The 23,286-nt window shown below is 52.3% G+C and overlaps 2 protein-coding genes across 3 annotated transcripts in view; one reads left to right on the top strand and one right to left on the bottom strand.

Moving 5' to 3' along the window:
• The window catches only part of Hk1 (hexokinase 1), a 61,625-nt gene extending 53,791 nt beyond the window's left edge, over nucleotides 1–7,834 (top strand). For both annotated transcript variants that reach the window (XM_004846184.3, XM_021259506.2), the window contains exons 15-18: nucleotides 272–455; nucleotides 2,627–2,782; nucleotides 5,288–5,521; nucleotides 6,940–7,834. In XM_004846184.3, coding sequence (XP_004846241.1) covers nucleotides 272–455; nucleotides 2,627–2,782; nucleotides 5,288–5,521; nucleotides 6,940–7,084 — 719 coding nt within the window. In that variant the 3' untranslated portion in view covers nucleotides 7,085–7,834. The remainder of the gene's footprint in view (nucleotides 1–271; nucleotides 456–2,626; nucleotides 2,783–5,287; nucleotides 5,522–6,939) is intronic.
• Nucleotides 7,835–7,953: 119 nt separating this feature from the next.
• Nucleotides 7,954–22,545, bottom strand: Tacr2 (tachykinin receptor 2). Its single transcript, XM_004846185.4, is given in 6 exon segments — nucleotides 7,954–9,734; nucleotides 9,737–9,947; nucleotides 12,361–12,557; nucleotides 13,691–13,844; nucleotides 17,479–17,673; nucleotides 21,644–22,545. Coding segments are annotated over 6 exon segments (1,209 nt in total). The 5' UTR covers nucleotides 22,036–22,545; the 3' UTR covers nucleotides 7,954–9,674.
• Nucleotides 22,546–23,286: the final 741 nt, after the last annotated feature.

The raw sequence follows: 23,286 nt of genomic DNA, 5'->3' as shown, positions 1-23,286 counted from the left end.
ATTCCCTTGTTGTGAGACCGCCTTCTGTTAACATAAATATAGCCCTGCCTGGACCCTGTGAGGCTCTGGGCATAAAGTAAGTTAATCACATGCTCTGAGAGTCTGCACTTATATTTTGAAGTTTCCTGGAAGACATTGGGAAAGCAAAGCTGTTGCTTTGTTCATCCCCCAAATATACCCCGTATCTGTGGACTCCCAGGCCCTAGGCCTCAGGCCCAGCCGCACATCCCTGGGTGTGGTGGCATGGCCACTCACCCTTCATGTGTTGCAGGGACTGGTTGCAATGCCTGCTACATGGAGGAGATGAAGAACGTCGAGATGCTGGAGGGGAACGAGGGGCTGATGTGTATCAACATGGAGTGGGGCGCCTTCGGGGACAACGGGTGTCTGGATGATATCAGAACAGAGTATGACAGATTGGTGGACGAATATTCTCTAAACTCGGGGAAACAAAGGTAACTGCCTGTTGGAGGAGGCTGCTAAGGGTCAGGATGGGACGTGTTTGGCTGCATCCGGGTTCTTGTATGGGAGGAAGTTTCCAGTAGGAGTGGGATCTCCAGAGGCTTGGGTGCCTTGGATTCACTCCTGAGCTTCGTTTTTGGCCTAGGGAGAGCAGAGAAGCCAGGAAGATTGGCCTGTGGCACAGTACAAGATGGCCCAGAATGCACCTAGAGGACAGGTGACAGTGGACACATCACTCCCTCAGTAGCCTTTTTCCATCCTGGAAGTGTTCAGCCTCGGCTAGCTCTTAAGTTACTAAGGGCCTCTCACACCTCTTCCTTCCCATCGTGTTTTCCTCGCCACCTGCTGGCTTGTTGGAGCTTTGCAGCTCAGGTCTCAGGGACTGTGTCTGACAGGCTATGTCTACCTTACCCAGAAACGAGTTCTATGGTCCTCAGCAATCGGCTGTCCAGTGCCATGCCAAGGCCAAGTTGGTCTAAGTCATGTCCCAGGAGCAGAAAGAAGGGCTGGGGTAGCACCTCCCAACATAGGTTGGTCCCCTGCCCCTGAAGATTTTTACCTTTTCTAAATATTATCTGCCTGGTATGATCAAAAATATGGTGAATGTTTAATTTTAAAGCTCAATTATAGGAAATTATAATTATAGGGATCATTAGTCCCTCACAAAATACTGCCCCTGGCTTCAAGCTCACTTAGCACCCTTGCCATTTTCTGAAGCAGTTCTGAAAGTCCTCTTTCATATTATGGTGTTATGGCTGCCTTGATGTCCTGAAATATTTACCTTTCGTGGTCATTTTGACTTTGGGGAAGAGGCGGAAGTCACCTGGTGTCAGATCTGGTGAATAAGGTGGATGAGAATAATGCTTTAATGAGCCAGCCTTTCTGTTGGATGGCACTCAGCAGCAGTATTCAGCATATCTCAAAGACACTCATAAAAGAGGACTTCCAGCACTGCTTCAAAAAGTGGCAAGACCAATGGGACAAGTGTGTTCAAAGCAAGGGGGTTACTGGCAATATGCCTTTTTTCTTTTTTTTCGGTACTGGGGTTTGAACTCAGGACCTTGCGCTTGTGAGGCAGGCGAGGTGCCACTGAGCTAAATCCCTGGCCCAGTATGCCTTTTACTGTAAGTTAAAGCACACACTGTACTTTTTGATAAACCTTCATATGCTATTATTGATTTTGTAGTTTTTAAAAATCAGCTTATACTCAAATTTAATAAGGAAGAAAAGGGAAAACCAATATTACTATAAATAGATGGCAATCCTGACACGAATATAGTGAAGTACAGTGCTATTCGCTTCAAGAAAGATACATATGTATCTCCCTGGTCAAAGGCTCTATGCCATGACATGCTCGCTTTGTTGAAAATGCAGTCAGCGACTGTGGGAAGGGCTTGAAGCCATCTCGGCAACAGTGATTGTCCCCAGTAGGATGATAAGGGTTGGACGGGGAATGTATGGAGACCAGGCTCTCTGCCGATCCCTGCTGTTCTGCATTTTCCCATGCACCATGTGAAATGTGTCCGGGAGCATCCAGGTTCTAGGACTCTTCTCGCCTTGGGGATACTGGGCCTGGGTATGGGCCGTGGGACCTCCTAAGTCTTTTCATTTCTTGAGGGCCTTGAGCACAGAAAGGGAAGGGCACTGAAAGCCCCAAGAGCAGGTTGTCCCCAGGAGTGTGTGGCTGCTGAATTCCGCTACCTGTGGGCCTTATCACCCTGCTGTGTGCTTGACTAGCATTCCAGGTGTTTGCAAAACCTTCCCAAAATTGAGGACTTTTTCCCTTGTTGTCTTCTAGTCCCTCAAAGTCTTAACCCAGTCATTCACTTATTCAGCAACTATGAACTGAGCATTTGGCTGAGGGCCTTGCACCATGCCGTGTCCTGGGGTCTCAGAGCTGAGCGACACAGACTCCCTGTCCTCTTGGGCCCGTCGGTCACTGCATTGTGACCTGTGTGTCATGGAGAAGGAGAAAGGCGAGGTGTGAGGGAGCCTAGAGCAGGCAGGGAGAGCAGGCCCGGGAGTGGGACAGGCATCTGACTGAGAGTGGTATTTGCAGCCAGGCAAAGCAGGGGACAGGCAGCCTGATGATGCCCCGGGTGACTGAGACCCAGGGCTGCCGGTCCACCTGGCCACTCAGCACACATGCCCCTTCCCGTCTCAGGTATGAGAAGATGATCAGCGGTATGTACCTGGGTGAAATCGTCCGAAACATCCTCATTGACTTCACCAAGAGGGGTTTCCTCTTCCGAGGGCAGATCTCCGAGACCCTCAAGACCCGGGGTATCTTTGAGACCAAATTTCTCTCTCAGATTGAAAGGTGAGTGCAGACAGAGGGGTTGCTACTCTCCTTCCGCTTTCTGTTTCTGTGACTCTTGACTACTCTGGGTGCCTCATGTAGGTAGAGTCATATTTAGTTTTCTTTTGTCTCTTTATTTCACTTAGGATCATGTGTCAGGATTTCCTCCCTTTTTAAGGCTGAATAGTATTTCATTGTATGTATATACCACATTTTACTTGTCCATTCATCCATATATCCAACTTTCGGCTATGGTGAATAATAATGCTGCTATGCACATGGGTGTATGGATATTTACTTTCCCTCTTATGTATATACTCACAAGTAAAATTGCTGGATCATAGAGTAATTCCATTTTGTTTTTGTTTTTTGAGATAGGTTCTTGCTATGGAGTTCAGGCTGGCCTTGAACTCACTATGTAGCCCAGGCTGGCCTCATAATAGTGGCCATCCTCCTGCCTCAGCCTCCTGAGTGCTGAGATTACAGGTATGCACCCTGTGCCTGGCTATGGTAATTCCTTTTTTTAATTGTTTTTTGTTACTGTTGTTTTGTTTTGTTTTGCTTTGAAGCAGGGTCTATGCTATGTAGCCCAGGCTGACCTCAAACTATCCTATGTCTCAGCTTCCTGAGTGCTGGGATTATAGGCATGTACCACCGTTTTTAATTTTTTGAGGAACTGACATGTTTCCACAGTGGATGCACCATTTCACCTTCCCACCAGCAGCATTCGAGGGTTCCCATTTCTCCATGTCCTTGCTAATACTTGTTATTTTTTCTTTTTTGTGTTTATAATAACCATCCTAATGGGTGTAAAATGGTAGGAAAGGTCTTTTGAAGCATACTAGGAAAGAAAGAGATCATAAAGAAAAAAATTACCAAATATAGTTACCTAGATGCTGTCAGTTAAAAAAAGATTATTAATCAAACTTAAAAGGCAGGCAGTAACCTGAGGGAAACATTTGCTTTGTGTATGACAAGATGCAGAGAATGGCCTGCTGAGAGTCTTGCTGTACCCCAGCTGTGTTTCCGAGGAGTTACTTGTCTGGCTTTCTCAACTTTAAAGTGGGTGGGAGAAAACATATATGCAGTTGTTGGCTGAGGAGTAAATGAGGTAATGTATGTATAACCCCAGGCACACAGTAAATCCTTAATAGGCTGGTTGGCCTTGTCATCATTGTTATCCTCAGTCACTGTCATCCTCACTCATTGTCATCATTTCAATTTAATACAAATAAGACAAATATCCCAGGGGAGAAAGTCTTGGGCCATAATAGGCAGGCAGTTCATAGGACCCATGAATGCGTGAGTGGGAAAAGGCCTCCCTCTCTAATAGAGAAGAATGCAAATGAAACCATAGTGTGTGGAAGCCATTCTGATGAAATTGTCAAAAGCTTTCACAAGTTTCCAAAGTGATTATTTCTGCTCAGGACATCTGTGACCAAAGACTGTATCCATGAAAGAGTAATTTAACACAGTTTTCTGAAAGGTATTTCGTAATTTTTTTTTTTTTTTGGTACTGGGGATCAAACCCAGGAGCTTGCACTTGCCAGGCAGACGCTGTACCACTGAGCTAAATCCCCTGAGCTACATCCCCGGCCCCATTTGGCAATATGTGTCAAGCCCTCTGGCCCACGTATATATAGCCTAAAGAAAAGATCAGACTTATACACAAAGATTCACAAACAAGATATTTCATCAAAGTGGTACTGTGTAATAGCAGACAATTGTGAAAAAATTAAACTAACCTGGCTATAAAGTATAGTGGATGCCTAGAATGGAATATTATGCAGCTGTTTCCAATCCTATTCTCAGCTAGGTCTCTACAAAATTGCCTAGATACATGGATCGAGAAAAAATACAGAAAAGCACATATAAAGAACAATCTCATTTTGCGTATCATAAGGACATTGTCATGTATCTTAGTCACTTTCCCGTTGCTGGGACAAAATACCAGGTACCCGAAACTTAAAAAACAGGTTTATTTTGGCTCATGGTTTTAGACCATGGGCAGCTGGCTCCAAGGCAGAAACAGGAAGCAGAGAGAGGAAAGGAAGAGCTGGGGATGAGAATGCTTCCTTCCAGGACACGCCCCAGTGACCCCCTCCAAAGCAGGGCCCACTTCCCATAAGACTGAGCTTTGAACTCACCAACGGACGAATCCACTGTTGAGTACAGGGCCGCATGATCCAGTCAACTTCCACACACAGGAGACTTTTGGGGGATATTTTAGATCTAAAACATAACTGCTGTTTAACATCTATGAAAAATTGACTGGAAGGAAATGTACTGAAATGTTAATAGCATTTTCCTAGATGTTGAGCCTGTGGATAGTTTTTTTTTCCAGTTTTAATTTTTCTAGATTTGCCAGATTTTCTACAGTTTAGCATATAGTATTTTGGGGATCATTTAAAAAAAACAAATGTGATTTTGAAGAGGAAAAACCCCATGATGTTGATCATAGATGTAGGGCCAGTCTTTTGAGGTAGGTCCCACTTCATCCCACCTGCTGGCTTTTGTCCACCGCAGTGACCGATTAGCGCTGCTCCAGGTCCGGGCCATCCTGCAGCAGCTAGGTCTGAACAGTACATGCGATGACAGTATCCTCGTCAAGACCGTGTGCGGGGTGGTGTCCCGGAGGGCTGCGCAGCTGTGTGGCGCTGGCATGGCTGCCGTGGTGGACAAGATCCGGGAGAACAGAGGGCTGAACCATCTGAACGTGACCGTAGGAGTGGATGGGACGCTCTACAAGCTTCATCCGCAGTGAGTGGGGCTTCCAACTGGGATAGGCTTGCTGGGCTGGTGAGTTCCTTGAGGGTTTTGGGCTATGCGGTGTGGTTCCCCCAGGAAAATTTCTCGGGGCCTGGAGAAATTCCTGCCCGGAATGGGGCCTGTCTGGGACAATGAGCAGCCCTAGAGTTTGTCTGGAGTCCTTAAGCAGAGAAGGGGCTTCACCTGGCCCGCTCACCCTGTGGCACTGCTGGCCCTCCCTGCTTCTCTTGGGCCCCTTTGAAGTGGGGTGGTGCTGGGGGACAGGGGGTGGGGGTGATGTGGACTTAGCAGCTGCAGCCAGGTAGGGAGGCTGTGCTTGGTAAGTTTGGAGAGGAAATGAAGAAGAGAAGTGGAGGACCCAGTGTCTGGTTCACCTGCAAAATCAGCTTGTCTCAGCTTGGAAGGGGGGTGTGGTGTTGGCCCTGGGTGCTGAGGCAGGGAGGGCCAGGAAGTGGCCTCCCTTTGGTCAGGTGTCTGACTCCCATGCCAAAGAGGGACAAGTGACCTCATTGCATGTCCCAAAGCTTTGATGTTTTGAACAGTGACCATGTCTAGAGTAGGGGTACTTTAGCCAGGGAAGAAATGCTGCTGATTGTTATTCTGGGACCATCCCAGATAAACTGGGCCTCTAGCTCCACAGAGACCTTACCTGCTTACTTCATGCCTGTGGCCGGGGTTCCACCGTCTTCGTCCTCACTCCATCTCTCCATCTCCTTAGCTGTCTTCATTGTCACCAGAGGCAGCACAGGTCACTGGTGTGGGGATAGGCTTTGAGGCCAGGAACTCTTGGATTCAGTCCTGGCCCCATCATTTAGCAGCTGTAGGCAGTTGCCTAATCTCTGCCATCTGCCTCATGGGGTAACGGCTCCTGCCAGAATTAGAAGTTGGGTATTCAAGTAGGGGGCACCTGGCAGGTGCTCACTGAGGAGTGGTTATGACTGCTGGGAGTCCCAGCCTGGCATTGTCCTTTCCAAATGACCTAGAGTCACCTCTGACCTAGAGATGATCCCTTTCAAGAGGGCTCCCTCTCAGCTGCAGGTGTGGGTGCCTGGCTGTAGGTGGTGCTGGGTGGGGTCTCAGGGCCGCAGCTGTGATGGGCCGTGTCTGTCCCCGTGTCACCTCTTGGGCCTGCCTCAGTGGTCCCCGTCCTGGCCCTAGCTTCCTTACTGGCCTCAGGCCCCTGGGAGCCCCAAGTGCTGAGGAGGGGGTGTCTGAGCCTCGCCTCATAAGCTGTGTGGTGCAGCTTGTTTCTGGGACCCTGGGTTGGGCCTCCCTGCTGGGAGCTACAGGAACAGGATTGACGATGGAACTTGAGTGTTTGCCGGCAGGCCCATTGTTGCCTCTCAGCTTCCTCCACCAACCTTTTCCTCTCTTTTTTTCTTTCTTCTTTTTTTTTTTGTCTTTCTCAGCTTCTCCAAAATCATGCACCAAACGGTGAAGGAACTGTCGCCAAAGTGTAATGTGTCCTTCCTCCTGTCTGAAGATGGTAGCGGCAAGGGGGCAGCCCTCATCACGGCCGTGGGTGTGCGGCTCCGAGAAGAAGCGAGCAGCTAAGAGTGCAGGAACCCCAGCCCACCGCCCTTCCAGCACTTCTCTCCAAAAGCGACGACCCCTGTTCCTTCCAGCGAGCCATGCTGGGGACAGCCCCGGCGCCAGAGCCCACCACCCTGCAGCAGGGAGGAAAAGAGAATCCAGCTAATGGTGTATAATGTAGGGTACAACATAGAGTGTGTGCTGTTGATAATCTCTCACCTGGACCCCTCACCTGCCCTGCCACTCTGCATGATTTGATTTCAGCCTGGTCGTGCGTTCCCCACCTGTGAAGTGTAGCGACATCCATTTCTACCACCGGTGCCCATCAGCCGGGTTGTCTGTTGGCTCAGATGAAAGGTCACACCACCAGACAGGCCCTTGGGGCCTCCAAAGCCTGTCCTTGGGGTTGCCTCCCCTGGGTGAAGTGTATTATCACCAGCAGACACTGCCAGACCCCCTCCTGGGGGCACGGCCTGCAGGGTAAGTGTGGATATAGCATCACTGCTTCCTCCTGTCCCAGCACCCACCTCGGCCTGGCATCTTGTCAGGGTAGGTCAGTGGCACTAAACTGTGTGTCTGTGGAACCAGTCCTAGCCACGTCATGACAGTCTTGCATTCTGTGTGTCTCGTGGGGGGAGGTGGGCAGTCCTGTGGGAAAGTGTCTTGTCTCCATTTGGGTAAAAAGAGCCCACAAACCACACGTCACTGGAATTCCCATCGCTTTTGTGAGCCATGTTGTGTGACCTAGTAAACTTTGTACCGATTCAAGAACCTGAGTGATGATGCTTCCTGGCTGGCGGAGGGGAGATCTTAGGAAAACCAGATGCTGGGGGTTTTTGTGGGGAGGGGGGAGTTTAAAATAAAGATTATAGCCTTCAGCCCCCAGCCTCAGTTGAGCCATGAGGACTTCTTTACTGTCCTTGAAAAGTGTCCTGGAAGCACCCTCTTACCTGGTCTCTAGCACCTCCTGCCTATTCCTATTCCAGCCCCGGCCTCCTGTAGTCTCCACCTGAGGGCCCACATGAAGGGACAGAGGGAGAGGCCTCTGTCCTCTAAACTTGCTAGAACACAGGAAAAGGGAGGCAGCCTCCAAGGACAGTTTGGGTTTACTGAGAGGACTGTGCGGCACTTGTCCTTCTGACACCCCTAAGCAGATGCAGCTTCACCTCCCTCCTGGCCCACACAGGACAGCCAATAATGACACCCCTGCCCCCACACACCAAGTGTGGAGGTGGCCCCCGGGGCGGCTGTGTCTCCCCTCCGCTCCCCATCTTAACATTGCCTATCTGTCCCTCTCACCCCACGGGGCCTAAGGCCGTTCCACCCCAAAACTGCCATTCTGGGTTCTTCCCCCAGAGCCCTTCAGTGGCTTTCAAGTCAGCACGTCCAGGTGCCCTGTGATGTCCCAGCCATGATGGCAGATCCAAGTGGCTTCCCCAGGACTGACTGCATGCCCACTCGGCTTGATGAGATCAGAGTCTCTTTATTGGGGGCATCAGTGGTGCCAGTGTCCTTAGCACAGTGACCTCTGGGGAGAACACAGATGACACTGACCTTTGGGTACGCATTTACAGTGTACCTGGTTCTTCTGGAGGAGCTCTGGTTTTGCAAGTGGGGAGGGCTGTGCCCTTGGGTGAGCAAAGCCCGGAGCATGATAGGAGCTGGTAGGTACAGGTGTTCTCTGCCTGCCGGCTTCTTGCTGCAGAAGTGAGGTTGGAGCAGTGTTGCTGGCTGGCAGAGTAAAGAGAAAAGGTGTGGCTACTGTTCATTGAACACAATCTGTGAGTGGCTTGCTGGTTTATAGGCATCAGTTCCATTGATCCTCAGAGCAGCCCTGGGTGGTAGATTTGTCATTGGGCAGAAGAGGCTGGGGTCAGACTGGCTTGCCCAAGGCACACAGCTGAGGTTTCCTTTGACTCCTACCTGCATCTACTAGGGGCTCTTTCTGGCCTTGTAGATTCCGAGGCAGAAAAACCCCAGGTTGACTCATAGTGGATGGGCTTTGCAAAGTATGGCGGCTGTTTCCTAGTGTGGCCTCAGTGAATCCATGTCATGATTGTGTGCTGCCCGCAGGTAATGCTTCACCCACCCCAGGTTACAGATGTTTTTATGAGCCAAAATTAGGAAGTTTGGAGGGTTTACACGCAGATGTGGACTTCCAGGTTTCTTGGAAAATCTGGCAACAGTGGGCTCCCATTACCATACGACTCATAACCTATTACCACAGCTGTGCCACATGGAGCAGCTGCAGCCTCCTTTGGGTGCCTGTCCTCTCCACATTACCACAGTCACTACTTTTCCCTGTCACCCCAACACTGAGGCTGCAATTCTGTTGCTTTTTATCATTGCATTTGCAGTTTTTCTTTACAGCTGGATCTATTTTACTCTTTATGTTGTATGCCTGGGAAGAGATTTGATCTTGTGGCTCCTGCACTTACAAAATGTTAGCTTTGCAGTGTCTTCTCTGACCCTTCCTAGGTCCCCAAGGGCTCTGAGATGGGTGGCTGGGTCCTCTTGATGCCTGCATCCTCTATAGAGTTCCTGGGGCCATCTTGCTTCCTGCTGGCGGACTGAAGGCTGGGCATGGTGGCCAGGCTGTCAGATGCGGACTTCAACTGGCTGCCTCTCCAGGGGTGCTAGGCTCCGCCCTCCAGCCAGGCACAAGACTCAGAGCTCCACGGACTCCCCATCTTGGGGACCCCCAGCCTGCCCATTGGTAGCCTCTGAGGGGACTATGTCCCCAGCCATGAACAAAATCTCTTTGGTGTGACACCTGTTGACCCTCAAGGAGAAGGATGGCGTGTGAGTCAGCTCCAGCTTGTCTTCCTCAGTTGGCGTGACCCATGGGCAGCACCGGAAAGCCAGCCGGAATCCAGAGCGAAACCTGGGGGAGGGAGGGTCACCCTGAACCAGGGAGTTAGGGGTACAGGAGCCGTAATATGACTGCCCAGCCCGACACTATCGCCCCTCCAGAGGAAAGCAGCTGCTCACTCTGAAGAGCCCACCATTGCTTCTGAGAGATGTGTACCTTCGTGGATTGGATTTTTGGAAACAGCCAGAAGTATTCTACTAGAGTTCCATCTGTGATTGAAGTGGGTGATTAAGCTGACCTAGGCTATTTGTTACTACAAACAAAAAGAACCCATGCATAGTTACAAAAGAACAGCAGGTTTTTCTTGTTTGACTTGTTAGCTGGCTTCTAGAGGAGTATTCAAAGGGGAGTCAGTTTTTTTTAAAAAAAAATGGGACTAAGAAATGCTCTCTGAAGGGACTGCTCCAAAGGAAAATTCACACACCAGGTTTAGGTACATTTGCTTAAAAAATAAATTCTCCCCATGGAGCATGGAAGGTCTGGGTGTTGGCTGGAGTGGAGGGGAAGGTGAGTGGGAGAAATGCATTGGAATAGAAGAAGACAGACTACTCAGATATGGATGCTGAGCCAGCCGGGAGAGGGCAGAACTGCATCACCACTCCCTGGGCTGCAGGGCTCCATGTTCCAAAAGAGCCACCTGCAGCATGGCTCTACCAAAGCCCATGGTGCGGCCCCAGAGCCCATGTGGAGCCTCAAGTGGCCTCAACCCCACACCCGTGGGCCCCCAGCCAAGCTCCCAGCGGCCCTCCAAACCTCAGCTCCTGACAGTGCCGCCTGTCCCATCATCCATCGCTGCTGCTCACACACGCCACCTCCTCTGTCAAATGCAGCTGCCAAAACCAGCCATTTCAGGACCCCGACTGCGTCTCCCTGAAGCCATCACAGCCTGTCCCCGTGTCCCGTCAGAGCTTGTCTCCCTGCTCAGAGCCCATGTCCTTACGTCAACCACACAGCTGTCACGACTGGTCCCTCAGCTCTTCCCTCGGCTTGGAACTCCTGCTCGGTCCACAGGGCTGACTCGGTCACCTGGGCCTTTGCTCACATGTAAAGCTGTGCCCTCTTTGCCTGATATCAAAGCCTCTCAGCACTTCCTGTCGTCCCTCGCCTCCTCTAGTTTTCTTGTCCCCACGGCACTGCTGCTTAGCACACCATGGGATCCACTGACTCTGTTTATGGTCCAGCTCCACTCCTGCCCCCAGCAGGTCAGCTCCCTGAAGAAAGGGGTCTCCTTTTGCTCACTGGTGGCTCCCCAGGGCCTGGGCAGTGCCGGGCACATGTCACCACTTGGCGAGCTTCTTCTGAATGAATGCAGAGTCCTGCCACAGCCCCAGACCTCTGTGATCGCTGGTGTCATCATGAGCGAATGATTCAGAGGTGACTGCAGAAACAGGGAGAGCCCAGGGGTGCTGGTGTTGCTCCCCCTCCCAGGGACTGTGTGGTGGGGTAGCATGGTGTTCTGGTGGTCCCTCCCTGACGTGACCAGCCCCCACCCTGAGTTTTCCCCTGATCTCACGAGAAATGTGTATGCGGGACAGGACGACAGGTCATGGAGATACACTGTATATGGATTCCTGCTCTGTTGTTCATGTAGGGACTTAGGAGAGTCTCTTCTTTCAGGCTGTTTCTTCAACTCTGTCCTGGGCCCACCTGAACTCTTCCTGTTATCTACTTACATCTTAGGAGCTAGTGGGTTGGGCCCCCAGGAAGCCCTCCAAGAATCAGGTCCTTTCCCCCTGCCTCAGGTGAGTGTGATGTCTGAGTACCATATGGCATTTTACTCTGGCATTTTGAGTAGCCTGGGCACCTGGCCAGTGAGGTGATCAAATACGCCTCACCCACATCAGTCTTGCTGGGCCAAGACTTGGCTTTGGCTTTGCCCCTCCTTTTAACCACCCCACCTTCAGGATTCCCCAGGCTGAGCACAACTCCCAGGCCTGGGGCTCCTGCCTGGCTCACAGCTGCCCTGACTCCACTTCCCCAGCACCAGTGGGGAGAAGCAGCAGAGGAGTGAGAGAGACCCTTGTCCCTGCTCCCTGGCCACCTCTCTCAAGGTCACTTCCCAGCTGCCCTAGAGGGGAGGAAATGAACCGTGACCCCCATCCTGCCCCCAGCCCCCTCTCCTGTGCTTCATATGCCAGGCAGCTGCTGCTCACCTGGCCCAGATAAGTCCGCAGGAGGAAACTTGAAAACGTCAGGATAGAAGCAGCCACTCCCCTATGACCTGACTCTTTCCCTCCCACTCTGTCTGTCCTTTTGCCCCTCTCTACTCGCCCCTTCCCTCCATCTCTCCTTCTCTCTGGTCCTGCTTTGTCCTCCTTGTCCCAGATGTAGACCCCAGAAGAGACAGCGGGGACACGGGGCCATGGGAGCCCATGTGGGGCCTGTCCATGGGTACTGGGGGGAGGGGGGAGCTGGGTGGGCTCACCTTCGGTTGAGGCAACAGTAGATGATGGGGTTGTACATGGTGGAGCTCATGGCCAACCAGAAGAGTGCCAGGTAGACCTGCTGGATGAACTTGTGGCAGTAGATGTCCTCCTGGAAGCTGCCCAGGATGAAGTAGAGGTGGTAGGGCAGCCAGCAGACGGCAAATGTCACCACCACCAGCACCATGGTCTTCACAAACTGCTCCAGGAGAGTCTCTGGTCACACCTCAGCCATCTAGGCCAATCCCCACCCTTCCAGGGCACCTGCTGCCCACAGGCTCCTGAGCCCCCCCCACCTCAGGGCCTTTGCACAGGCCCATCCCTCTGCCCACCCCACCGTCCTTCCTTTGAAGCGTGGCCCCCTCTTCCTGATCCTTTCCACAAAACAGCTCTCCTCCCTGCAAAGTGGATAAGCTCTCATGCTTGACCCTACCCTTAGGGGCTCCTGACCCAGCTCTGGGGTCCCAGGCTGCACCCCTGCTGGGATCTGTATCTGCTTATAGCCCTTCTATCTGTGGGCACTGAGGCCCCAACCAGGGACCCTGAGCCTCCACCCAGAGGCCAAATCCTTGACCCCCAGGCCCCAACCCCAAATGCCCAGCCTCTACAGGCACAGCCAGCACTGCCCAGCACCCCAGGAGTGATGAAGGCAAAGTTGGATGGCAAATGGAGACCACTCTCCATTCTCCTGAAGGTGGTTGATGCCCAGCAGCCTCCCTGAACAGCCCTGAAAAATCTGCTATCCAGAGAAGCCACGACTTTGACCTGGCTACACGGCAGGATTCACCCAGCGCCTCCTCCTCGTGCCTGGCATAGAAAGGGTGCGGCCTTTCTTGGGGGAGGGCAGAGGAGGTCGGCTCATAGAATGCTATAAACAGCACCCTTTGGGGGCCCTGGATAGCTAGGGGGGTATTTGCAGGTCCAGCACATCCCACAGAAATCAGAGACAGACTTGAAGAAGCCGGACTGTAAAGCAGTCTCCAGACCTCTAAGGTCTGTCATTCCAACACTAGGATCCAGGCGCCTCCTGTAGGCACTCCTAAGGGGCTTCTAAAGTTCAACATTCCAGTTATCCAAAATTCTACTATTCTAAGATCCTGCCATTCTAAGATACTTTAACTTTGTATTTGCCTCCAAGCCAAGAGCCAATCCACCTGCTGGGGAGGAAGGAATTCAGGCTCTGGGGCCCGGGCTTGGCACAAGAGCAGTTAATGGCGCGCTTCCCGCATCCCCCCCCCGCCCCACCCCCCTGCCTTGCGCGTCGGCCCCGCCCCGCCCCTCCGTGCCCCGGCCCCGCCCCCCGTTTGTGCCCGGCCCAGCCCCTGGCCTCACCTTTTTCTTGGCCTGCAGATGGCGCAGGTTGGCGCCATGCGCCTGATGTCTGGGGACCGCGCGCCGCCACAGCGTGAGGCCGATAACGCTGTAGGCTACGAACATCACAGTGAGCGGCAGGAGGTAGATGAGGACGATCACCGCCAGGTGGTACCTGGAGAGACAGCCAGGGGCCTGGGCAGCGAGTGGCCCGAGGCGACTCCGACATCTGCGCTGGGAGCTGGACCTCGAAGCTTCTACCCGGCAGCCCCACCCTGCGCCACCTCTAGAGGCCTCCGCTTGAGTTAAAGAAAAATAAATGAACCCGGAGTGGTGGCCTCTGTCTAGAATTCCAGCCTGCTGGGAAGCTGAGGCAGAAAGATGGCCAAGTTAAAACCAAGCCTGAGAAATTTAGCGACTTAGCAAAACCTTGTCAAAAGAAGGGGGAGGGGAAGGGGAAGAAGAAAGGGAAGGGTAGGAAGGAGAAAGATAAGAAGGGAAGAGGGAGAGGAAGGGGGAAGGGGACAGGAAGTAGGAGTGAAGACTTAGTTAAGGGTTACATTTGTTTACAGTGCACAATACCATTAAGCAAGAAGGAGAAGGTGAAGTGACTGGTCCCCCTCCCACCACCACTGAGGATCTGGCGTTGGTTTTCCAGGACCTTATGTGTGCATAGGTAACATATGTGTGAGTACGTATGCATCAGATAGATTATATATATCACAGACGGATGGATACAGGGAACTGCTGGAATTATAAAATACCATCCTTGCTGGGCATGGTGGCACACGCCTGTAATCCCAGCATTCAGGAGGCTGAGGCAGGAGGATTGCCATGAGTTCAAGGCCAGCCTGGGCTACACCGTGAGACACTGTTTTAAAAAAAAAAAACAACACGAAAGAAAGAAGAAAGAGGTGTCACTGTGTACCAGCCTCCCTATCAAGGAATGGGGCACTGGAACAGCATCACATTTTACGTGCAGCTGTGTACTCAGCATCTTGCCCATCAGCCTTTTGCTGGGAACGTTGCTCCTGTCAGCAGACACCCGTGCACCCACCTTTGAGCAGGTGACCCAGAGCACTACAGCCACCTGCCCAGTTCCCAGGGAGGACACCGGTCTGAGCTGAAGCTTCTCATTTCCTCGGTATGGAGGAGACCTGTGTCCCTGGCTCTGTTGCTGGGTGATTCTGCAGCCCCAGCCTGAGGAGGGAGTCCCAGATAGGGGAACACCCCAAGGATGGGCCGAGTCCTCTGGGCCCCTCTGTGTAGCATTTTTCTTCCTTACTAGGAAAGCTGGGGTGTCCCTCGTCCACATGCCACTCTTGCAGGGCCCCCTTCCAGAAGTTCTGGAGGAGCCCCCTCCTTGAGCAGGTAAGAGGGGAAGAGCATCGAGGGCACCTAGTCTAGAGAGAACTCTAAATAAACCAGGCCACATGCCTCAGTGTCCAGAGAGGAGGCTGCAGCCCAGAGAGAGGCAGGAAGTCTGTGCATGGGAAATAACTTTCCACACTTTAGACCCAAATGATCTCCCTTTCGGAAGAATGGGGCTCTTGTCCAGTCTCTAATTTAAAGTGTGATTGTGGGCAAGTAAGGTTTCTCCCACAGCCTCAGTTTCCCCATCTATAAAATAAAGAAGTAATCTCAGTCCTTCCCAAGTGTCAGCAGCACTTTAGTCCTTCCTGGGGACTCTGCTGGCTGGGAATTCGCCCTGGGTCCAGTGCTCGAATAGAAGGGAGAGCTAGGGAGTGTTGGGGGCCACATTCTAGAATCTGCCAGTCAGGGAGGCCTCCCCTCAAACCTGGGCTGTGCTTTTTGTGTTTGATTTGGGGGGTAAATATGTATTTTTCTGGAGAGGGGGACATCTGTAATTTCCTGACACCTCCCACCCTAAGAGTGGCTTTCCTGCCCACCCTGGCCTCTTGCTTTTCACTGTTGTCTGAGTCATGGTTCCAATTCAACGCTGGAGGATGGGTCCTTGGTATCCTATGTGCTTCCTGGTGCTCCTTCCAGGGAGAAGGGCCCCGTATGAAGGGGCCCTTCTGTTGCCCCCACCGCCTAGTGGCCGGGTCCAAAATGTCCTGCTGGCCACCTGGCTTAACCAGAAAGGGCTCCTTCCTCTCTAACGCCCCCACCCTGGTGAGGTAGAGTGGAAGCAGGGACCCTGGGCAAAGCCTGTCCTTAGGACTTGTCATTCCCCGACACAGGCTGCTTAGCAGATGGCGACTTCCCCAATGTAGAGAGCAAGGGTATCCCCACCTCGAAGTGTGGCAGTGCTCTGACCATAGGGGCACCTGAGGGGAAGAGGTACTAAACGGGGTGGGGTGTTGGCTGTGTTACAATGGTTACCTGGAAGCCATTGGCTGAGATCATGCACATCCTCAAGCTTGGGGCGCCCAGGCCTTTGATGGACTAAAGATGCCACCTCAGGATTTGTTTTCTCTTGTCCTCTCTTTACTGCACACTGGGCAACTGTTCTGTGCCAGGCACAATGCTAAGGGCTTCATGTACATAAAATGCATTATCACTAAGTTTGGTTTTTCAAGAGAATGAGCCAAAGGCTCGGGGAGACTGCCCAGAGGATCTCCATCTGGGAGGGACAGGCCAAAACTCAACTGTCTGCTGACTCCTAACCTTCAGTCGATTCTTTTTTCATTCTTTCAGTACTGGCGCTTGAACCTAGAGCCTTTACATGGATCTACATTTCCAGCCCTTTTTTTATTTTTATTTTTTATTTTGCTAGATTGCTAGGTTGTCCAGGCTAGAACTGGTGATCTTCCTGCCTCAGCCTCCCAGAGTGCTGGCATCACGGGCATGTGCCACCATGCCTGGCTCTAGTCAATTCTTTATCCTCCACTAACCAAGGATGCAATGTTTGGAGATCCCAAAGCCACACTGTGAGAGCCTCAGAAACAGGCCTAGAAGGGAGAGAGGACATACCCAGGTCACACAGAAGCTGGGCCCTGCTAAGTTCTCCTTTGGCTCCTTCCCTGCCCCAGCCTATAGTGCCCACCTCAGCAGGAAGCAGGCCCAGGCTCCATACCCCACCCTTTGTGCCAGGATCTCCTGGCCTTTGTGGGCTAAGCTTACACAGAGCCCTCTATACACATGTTCACTAACACATGCTTGTGTGCACACATCTACAACACACCCACCCACCTATACGCACAGAGAGGAGCAGGTACAGCACACAAGTGTGATGGGCAGAGCTGCACCGCTTAGTGTATATAGACACAATTCTTATTCAGGACACGTGTCCTGAGCTAGAGGCCAGTGACTGGGAGGTTGCTTGAAGGCAAGGCTGCCCGCCTTGAGTCCCTGCTTTGCCACTCCCTAGTTGTAGGCACAATCCTTAATTTTTCAGTGCCTCAGTTTCTCCATCCCCAAGTGGCATCATCATTATTCTATATGCTGGGTAATGTTGAGAGGGTGAAATGGGTTAAAATTAAAGTGCTTAGAACTTAATATAAAGTGCTTAGAAGGGCCTGGCACTTAGAGTTACTTCTAGTATAGATGGTTCCAAACTTCAAATGTCCCGGCTCAGTGATGTTTTGACTACCCAGTTGCAAAAGCAACATGGACTCGGTAGAAAGCGTACTTTGAGATTTGACTTTGCATCTTTTCCCACCAGCCTGGCGATACGTGGTCTGATCTCCTAATAGTTTTATCCGGGCATAACCCCATGCTAGCTGAGGAGCCTCAGCAGAAACGTGTGCTCAAGTAATACCGTGTGCACACCCCATGAGCACCCACACACGTAGACACTAATGCATGCACTCACGAGCACATGCACCCCCAGCCCCTGGCCTTACAGGAGGAGTGACTTGCCCCCGCTGTCTTCGGGCCAGGCCACCATGCACTTGGTGGCACCCTGGTCCACAGTGATGGTGGAGTAGAAGCACTGGGGGAAGGCGAGGGCGAGGGCTACCAGCCAGATGCCGCCGATAACCGCCTTGGTGCTGGGGGCCGAGAGCCGTGGCTGGAACGGGTGGACGATGGCCATGTATCTGTGGGCAGAGCTCAGTGTGAGTGGCAGGTGGCCTCCCATTCCACCACCCCTTCTTTCCCATGGTGCCACTGCTCATGCCAGGAGTGGCGACTGACCTTCGGAGAGCCTGAGGGGCTGGTGACCCTCCCTGGCCATGCAGCACACTAGTGGCCTTGAGCCCAGCCCTCTGGGACTCTTGGGCATGGACACGCATGGCAGCCATATGGCCACACTGAAGTCCAGCCCCGGGCAGGGCTGGGTGACACCAGCCTGCAGCTCAGCCCTGTCTGAGCCTCACCCTAGCCCAGGCCTCCTTCGTCAGAAACTGCAGCCTGGCTTTTCTGTCTCCTGGACTAACCTGGACCAGTACTGCCCACCAGAAATTTCTGTAATGGTAGGGAAGTTCTAAATATGTCTTTTCCTGTTTGGCACTAATGCAATGCCATGCGGAGCCCTGGGGGGGTGGCTTTATATTGTAATCAGTGTGAACTTAAATAGGCACATGTTGGAAAGTACAGCCCCAGATCTGTACTTTGAACTCAGCATTCAAGGCCTTCTTCGTGTGGCCAGTACACTTTCCAGCCTCCTCTGTCACTGCTTCCCATGCCTTCCTAGGCTCACTATGGTCAGGGAACAGCCCAAAACGGCCCTCTGTGGGGTGCTTCCTCCTCTCTCCTCCCAGAGCTCCTTCTATGGGAGCTCCTCCTAATTTCTGTATCAGAGTCCATGTGAGACACCTTCTCCTCGGTGAAGTCAGTCAGAACAGGCCCGTCTTGCTCTCCTGTCTCCAGGGACTGTGGAGGTCCGAGCCACCCTTTGGCAGCCCTGTGCCCAGTGGTCGTAGGCAGGGACTGTTGTGTCCACCTTCCAAATCAGGAGATAGAGGCTGGAAGGCTTTGAACCTTCCTGGTCTGGGCAGCTCCCCTGGCTTTCCAGGATTCACACAGCCCATGGGGCTGGGCTTTGAACCTGGGCCTTGAACATGAGAGGCAAGCACTCTATTCCTCAGCTACCTCCTTAGCTCTTTTTATTTTATTTTCAGACAAGATCTTGCTAAGTTGCCCAGGCTGGCCTCAAACTCTTGACCCTTCTGCCTCAACCTCTCAAGTAGCTGGGATGACAGGTGTATGCCACCACACCTAGCCATCTTTTTCTGCAGCAACACAAGTATCTGTGATTCCTATTGGTGCCAAAGCTCCAGGTACTGCTGGAGTCGCAACAAACTGCTTTGCTGTCTACATTTGGAACTATAACTTTCTTGTCCCTATTCAAGTTAGTGTGCTCTCTGGTGTCTCCCCACAGTCCATGGCCATGGGATAGGGACATCTGGACTACAGGATTTCGAATCTCCTCTCTACTTTCCCTGTGACACTGTCATCCTCCTATACCTGTGGCTGTACCCTGGGCCAGCTCTGCTCTACCCACAGCCTGGACCCAGGCTCAGACCCTCAGCGAGAGGAATGGGCCTGTTTCCCCAATGCTCTCCAGTGCCTCTCTCCCCATAAAATGCTGCAGAGTCATAGGAGATGAAGGTCACTTGGGGACGCAGGCTCCCCGCTGTTCTGGGATGTGGGTGGGAAGGAGGACAGCACACACCCTGTATTTACAGAGGCAGCTCCTGGGACTGCATCTAGAATGATCCCCATCTGATTCCTAGCTCCAATGCTTTCTGGCAACAGGATCTTAAGCAGTCTTAGCTCTTCAGATTTCCATTTATGCCTCTGGGAAGTTCTTGCCCCGGGACTGTTGGTGACAGAAGCAAGAGCTCAAGAAGTGCACCCAGTAGGCCAGAGCTGGGGGCTGGAGAGTGTGATTGCTCCTATTTATTCACTTCCTTTCCATTACCAGAAATAGCTTCCAGCCCGGATGACCTCCCTCTCTGGGATTAATCTGACCCTTGGGATGAAGCTTCATACTTCATGCGGCCCCTGCCGGAGTAGGAAAGTTCACAGCACAGTGGCATCTTGGGCATTGTGTGGATGCTGGCTCTGCCCAGCAAGCATTTCCAATTCATCTGCTCCCTGGAGTGTTCCCCCCAAGAGCCCACCAGGCCTGCGCTCTGGTCTTTACTCAAACCCTGTTCTCACAATGAGACCCATCCTAGTGCCCATCCAACACGACAATCTGGCTGGCTGGCACCTTGGCTCCCCTTTCCTCTCAGTTTTCTTTAATAGTTTTTTTTGAGACAGGATCTCACTGTGTAGTTCAAGCTGGTGTTGAACTCACTACATAGCCCAGGCTGGCCTCGAACTCATAGTGATCCTCCTGCTTCAGCCTCCTGAGTGCTGGGATTACAGACATGTGCCACCACGCCTGGCTTGCTAATATTTTTCATAGCACTCATGGCCCCAAATATAACATAGAACTTATTTATGTACTTATGATTTAAATTCCCACCATGGCAGGCACATTTACCTGTCCCCTGCCATGGCCAGAATAGTATTTGCACATAGCAGGCACTGGACACATATTTGTTAAATGAATGAATGAAGAAAGGAAGATATGAATGGGTGAGTCTCCACTATTGACAGCTGATCCGAGCCACCACCCTGTCCTGGATTATTAATCTCTCCTGTCAGGTCCTCTGGGCTCCCCTTGGCCCTCTGCAGCCCACCCTACCCTTTAGATGAGAGGTCAGGAATTTGGGGTTGTTCTTTCCCAGGGCCTGGAACTGTGCCTGACACAGAGGGAGAACTGAAATATTTGCTCTATGAAAGAAAAGAAATCCTAGTGAGATATTCAGAAAAATGGCAGAGATGGGGATGGGCTGGGATATGGCTCAGTGGTTGAGTGTTTGCCTAGCAAAAGCAGGAACCTGGATTCACTCCCTATTGCTGCAGCCCAGCATGGTGGCTATCTATACCCGTAATCCCAGCAGGGAGGAGGATGAGGCAGGAGGATCACTGCAAATCCCAGGCTGGCCTGGGCTACTTAGTGAGCACAAAGCCAGCCTTAAACTACATAGTGAGAACTTGTATTAAAAAAAAATTCCCATTATTGCCAAAACAAACCAATAACCTTCCAGCCCCAAACCCAGGGTTAGGGTACCTCTGACAGTGTTGGGGCGCAGTGACATGATGAGGTTACTCCCCCCGCCCCGTGCCAACAGCCCAGAGGGCTAGGTCCCGGGCCTCTGTCTCTGCCCCTGACTTTCACCTTGGCATCAGGGGATCCTGCCTCCTCTAGCCTCAGTTTCCCTGGGTGTGAAGTTAGAAGTTAGGCTTAGATGAATGGTGTTCAAGCTTTCCATTTTTAATTAGGGGATAACATTTTCCCAAATGAAGTCCTCAGGGAGACCTCACAGTAGGAGAGCCCTGGCTGAGGGTCAGTGGGGTGGGGTAGGGATGTGGGGAGGCCTCGAGGCTCACACCTCACCCTGATGAGGCCTCTGTCCGAGAGTGGCAGGCTCCTCTCCCTGGCTCCTCCACACCCTGTCACCTTTCCCGCCTCCCTTCCTGTTTGCTGTCAGTCTGCACTACACTCGCCCAGGCACCAACAGCCCTGCCTGCCCCAAATAGCTTTCAAAAGCCACTTCTAATCCTCCACACCTCTGCTCCAGGCCCAGCCTCGGAAGGTCACACTCTACTTCCCGGAAGAGCAGTGTCCGGCAGACAACTGGCCCTGTAATAACTAGATGCAAACTAGACGCAACATGAAACAGAAAAATAATATCTCTTTGTAGTGACGAAAGGACATCAAAACAAAGTTCAGCTTCAGAGAAGAGCATGCCAGAGGTCCCCATGACACTTCCCACTTGTCTCTTCTATCCTCCAACAGCCCCTATGTTCTGTTTCCAGCCCTGACCCTGCCTGCTCTGGTCCCAAAGTCCCCGTTTTCAGATCCACAGCTCTGAATCATGGCCAGGTCTGGGAGGCAGTTCCCTGGGTTCTCCCCTAGCTTTCTGTGTGACCACAGGCCAGCAACCACTCCCTCTGAGCCCCACCAAGGTGGTACCCCCCACCTCATGCTTCCCTGCTGTCCCCTCTTGCCTGTCGATGGCAATGGCCGTCATGGAGTAGATGCTGACAAACATGGCTGTGATGGGGAAGAGGTTCTGGAAGTAGCAGAAGGCACGGCCAAAGTACCAGATGTTGTGGCTGGCGTAGACGAAGTTGAAGACGGCATTGAAGGCAGCCATGCACAGGTCGGCCAGGGCCAGGTTGACAATGAAGTAATTGGTGACCGTGCGCATCCTCTGATGGGCCAGAATGATCCAGGCGACTATGGCATTGCCCGTCACAGCCACTAGCACCAGGGCCAGGTAGGCTGTGGCCCACAGCGCCAGCTGCCAGCCGGTCATGGAGAAGGCTGTGCTGCCTGTGGTGTTGCTCTCAAGACCAGATGAGATGTTGGTGTCAGTCACAATGTCACAGGCCCCCATGGCTGCTTCTGGGCCTGGGTCTCCTCCCAGATTTCCTATGAAGGAGAAATCCTCGGGGTGTATGGAGTGATTGGGGAGAGAGAGGAACAGATCAAAGTGAGGTTCGTCCAGCCAGGGGGCCACACCTATGTCTCAAGTAAAGATGAGTTTCGCTGAGCAGAAATCCTGGTCCAAAGCCATTGTCATGTCAGATTCCTGTGTCCTGGCCAGGTCTCTGGAAAGTCACGAGGAAATCTGGAGTCCAAATCCCAGTTTCAGAGCAGGAGACATCCTTATAAATCATCAGCTCCACCTCTTCACCAAAGAGATGAAAGACTGAGAGCCCGAGAGGGCATGTGATGAGCCAAGATCACTCAGGAAGTAGGTGAGAAGTCAGAATTCGAACTCATGTCTTTTCTAATGCTACTCAGGAAACATTTCGCACAAGATTCATGTGCAGAGGACTCTGTGAGTCCCACAGGCCAACTGCGACTGGGCTGTCTCTCTAGGCTTTGGGCTGTAGACCGGACTGGGGGATCCCGGCCTCCAGCTGCCTGCTCGTGGCTGCTGCCTCTCAGCAGCTCTTCGGTGGCGCAGGCAGGCGAGAGCTTGGCAGAGGGGCTGCCTGCTTTCGAGGTGGGGCTGCTCTCCCGCCCTCGTCCCACCCCCTGCTTGGATGGCTAGGCCTTGTCTTGGGAGATTTAGAACTAGCTGCGCAGCAAGGAGATACCAAGGGGAAACTGGCACGGTGTGGGCGGGGGCGGCACAAGGAGGGCTCAGTCCTCAGCGGTGTTTACATTCGGGCCAGGACAGGAGCTGCAGCTACAGAGCAATCGAGTCTGCACTTGGGAGCCTGAGCCTGGTTACCTGGAGCAAGTTTCAAGAGACATTTAGTGGGACATTTAGAACACATTTAGTGGGACATCTAGAACATCCAGGGGGTCTTCGGGTGCCTTCAGTGGTGGGGGATGCAGTCAGATGACAAGGACTTTCTCCTGTGCCAACAGTGCAGACGGCTGGTTTCCAGGGCAGTCTAGATGGGGTGGGGATTCTGGGGGGAGCTAGAGGAACTAGCTACCCCACCAGAAAAGTATAGGGGAGAAACAGTATACATCTCAGTGTATTTTTGAGTTTTAAATGAGATAATGTGTGTAAAAGTATATTTAGTACAGGAAATGGCACATGAAATGTATGACATAGATTTGTAGCCCCAAGGGCGCCTCACAAACAGCTCAGGGCTCTGCCAGAGGGAGAAGAAAGAAATCAAAGCAT

This window comes from Heterocephalus glaber, unplaced genomic scaffold (genome assembly GCF_053883595.1).
Source record: "Heterocephalus glaber isolate CG9 unplaced genomic scaffold, H.glaber_assembly_v1.0 deba00001497, whole genome shotgun sequence".
NCBI lineage: Eukaryota > Metazoa > Chordata > Mammalia > Rodentia > Bathyergidae > Heterocephalus > Heterocephalus glaber.
This window is presented reverse-complemented; position numbering and strand designations above follow the sequence as displayed.